This window comes from Aureococcus anophagefferens, assembly GCF_000186865.1.
Source record: "Aureococcus anophagefferens unplaced genomic scaffold AURANscaffold_748, whole genome shotgun sequence".
Taxonomy (NCBI): domain Eukaryota; class Pelagophyceae; order Pelagomonadales; family Pelagomonadaceae; genus Aureococcus; species Aureococcus anophagefferens.
This window is the reverse complement of record NW_008706059.1, coordinates 1-3,073: the sequence shown is the minus strand read 5'-3', so window position 1 is coordinate 3,073 and position 3,073 is coordinate 1. Positions and strand designations below refer to the sequence as shown.

The 3,073-nt window shown below is 59.8% G+C and overlaps 1 protein-coding gene across 1 annotated transcript; it reads right to left on the bottom strand.

Annotated features, from left to right (window-relative positions):
- Positions 1 to 1,943: 1,943 nt before the first annotated feature.
- AURANDRAFT_16926 (hypothetical protein) lies at positions 1,944 to 2,822 on the bottom strand (the record flags this gene model as incomplete). The annotated part of the gene is made up of 1 exon (XM_009044732.1): positions 1,944 to 2,822. A coding segment is annotated over one exon (879 nt), but the record flags the coding sequence as incomplete, so codon positions are not given.
- Between the last annotated feature and the right edge of the window lie 251 nt (positions 2,823 to 3,073).

Genomic DNA, 3,073 nt, shown 5'->3' with positions numbered 1-3,073 from the left:
CCAATACCTAATATATTATTATCCGGAATGGCATGCTGGAACCAATACCCGCGGATATGCATGATGGAATCAATATCTCCATACGCATGCTGGAACCAATATCTCTATAAGCAAGATGGAACCAATACCTAATATATTATTATCCGGAATGGCATGCTGGAACCAATACCCGCGGATATGCATGATGGAATCAAGATCTCCATACGCATGCTGGAACCAATATGCCTATAAGCAAGATGGAACCAATACCTAATATATTATTATCCGGAATGGCATGCTGGAACCAATACCCGCGGATATGCATGATGGAATCAATATCTCCATACGCATGCTGGAACCAATATCTCTATAAGCAAGATGGAACCAGTGTCCAGAAAGCAAGATGGAACCAATACCAGCGGATATGTATGATGGAACCAATACATTTATGGAAACAACATTGTCGAATATGTATGATGGAACCAATACTTAATATTGCATAAAGCGAGATGGAACCAACACGCTCGGATATGCATGATGGAATCAATATCCTCATATGTATGATGGAAACAATATGAGTTAATATGTATGATGGAACCAATATCGAGAGAGCGATGGAACCGTACCATGTCATGAACTTAGACTTCATGCATATTCATGAATAACGATTGGTTCCATCATAGCATTTCATACCCTACTTGTTTCCATCATAGTATAGCGTGAAAGTTAGATTAAGAGCAAGCTAAGCGGGGCAAAATTAAACCGAGCATTCCGGTGCCGTAAACACGCGCGGCAGGCCGCCGGCGGACAGCTCGGGCGGCGGAGACAACTGACAAAAATCGGCGCGTCCAAAACGGACATCGTTGGACCGCTGCGTCTATGCGCGCGCTCACGGCGCCGGAGCCATAGCTGTGAGATGGGTTAGATTAAGAGAATTACGAAAACTCTTCGGATTTGAGCTTTTCTCACGAAGTTGAGTCGAAGATGTTTTGAAAATTTCAGCGCATATGACGCGCGCGCGCGCGGCGGTAGAGGTGTCAGGAGGCATGCGCCGGCCAAAGCCGTGTTCTCTTAATCTGACCATTCTCTTAATTTAACTCTCACTCTAACCATGTGCTTTTGTTTGACAGATGTTTGACAGAAAGAGCAGTGCACCAGGTCTCGCGCCGCTGTGGAAGAGGGGCCCTCGAGATGCCTTGTCAGCCCCTTGATCTTTACGCTCACTGGGCGCGACGAGGCGCGCGCGATGCTTAGGAGAGGTCCATGGGCCCCGCGGCCTCGGGCATCGAGGAGGACGGCGCCGCGACGACGGGGCATTTCTGGCACCATCGCCAAATCGACACTCTCCAGGGTGATACGGCGCGCCGCAGGCAGGCCCTGAAATCACAACGCCACTGTCAGTGACAAGTTTTCTGAAGACTCCGCGTCGCGGAGTCTTGCCGCATGGCGTATCAGCCGCGGCAAGACTGAACTGGCCGCTCATTCAGCACAGCAAGCCCCACGATGGTGGATGCCGAGCGTAGTGTCCGCGCGTCGACGGCTTGCGGCGGCACGAGCAAGCTTGGTCCACCTCCCGCTGCCCCTAAGCGTGCTTCGGCGCAGATGCTGACGAGCATGCAGGCGGCGACGCACGCCAGGGCGCTCAAATCGATGAATTGTGCTGATCACACGCTCGACGCCGCGCGCGGCGGGATTGCGACTTCCTGGGTTGTTGATTTATGAGAGTACGTGATGTGGTGCTCGCCGGCGGTCCGCGCGGTACCGCGCCCGTCCGGTGGCACCTCCTCTCGAGTACGTGCGCCGCGTAAACTGCCCCGCGCCGGCGCTCGCGCCGGCGCCCGCGGCGGCGGCGCGGCCTCGGCGGCGACGCGGGCTCCCTCCGGGCGCCCCCCCCGCGCCGGGGTCGCTCAGTCCGCCTTGGGCCCCTCGGGCTTGGGCACGGGCGCGTCGTAGTCCGGCGACGAGAACTTGGCGAGGTACGCGAAGACGGACGCGAGGTTGGCGCCGACGGAGTCGAAGTGGACGTAGGGCGCGCCGTGCCGCTCGCAGAAGGCGCGGACGACGGGCGCGATGTGCGGGTAGTGGCTGTGGGCGACGCGGGGGAAGAGGTGGTGCTCGATCTGGTAGTTGAGGCCGCCGTTGAGCGCGCAGAGCTTCTCGCCCGCGACGTTGCTCGAGCTCGACGCCTGCTGGTGGAGGAAGCCGCTCCGCTCCGGGTAGCGCTGGTCGCCGGATTCGCCGGCGCCGGCGACGAAGTGGACACCGTCGAAGTTGTGGCTGAGGAAGAAGAAGAAGGCGAGGTAGCCGCCGGCGACGCCGACGGTGACCGCGACCTTGGCGAGCTCCGCGGCGACGCACGCGCCGGCCGCCGCGCCCGGGTCCGCCGCGGCGGCCCGGAGGCCCGCGGCGACGGGCGCCGCGACCATGCGCGCGTAGAAGAGGAGGTGGAGCGCGACGGACTGGAGCCCCCAGCGCCACGCGAGCCGCGACAGCGCGAACTTGCGCTCGAACTTGTGGCGCCAGCAGAGCACCTCGAAGAAGGACATGAACATGGGGATGACGCCGTAGCCGAGCTCGACGAGGAGGAAGTAGAACTGCTGGAAGCGCATCCAGGGCAGCCAGGGCGCGCCCGCGTGGCCCCGCATGACGGGCGCGAGCTGCGCGTCCGGGTCGAACTCGACGTCGCCCGTGTGCATGTGGTGGAGCACGACGTGCTCCTGGAGCCACATGAGCTGGGACCCGCCGATCCACGACTGCGCGAGGCCCCAGAGCGCGTTCTTCCGCCCGTCCTTGAACATGGCGCCGTGGTTCGCGTCGTGCTGCACGTTGAGGCCGATGAGCGCCTGGGCAGGAAAAGGGTGATTCAACGTCGCTTCAACGTGAGTGTTCCGCGCGCGCGCGTTCCGGGAAAAGCATCCACGCTTCGAGACCGTTCCGAGAGATGATCGCTCGTCCAAAAATCAGCCGAAACGAGTGGAAAACGGCCGAGATCGGAGCCTTTGAAGTTGGGAATTTCGCTCTCTTGTGCTGCCCCGATGAGCGCGAAGAGCAGGCCCAGCAGCGCGCTCCCGGCCCAGGTCCGCGCCGTCGCGAG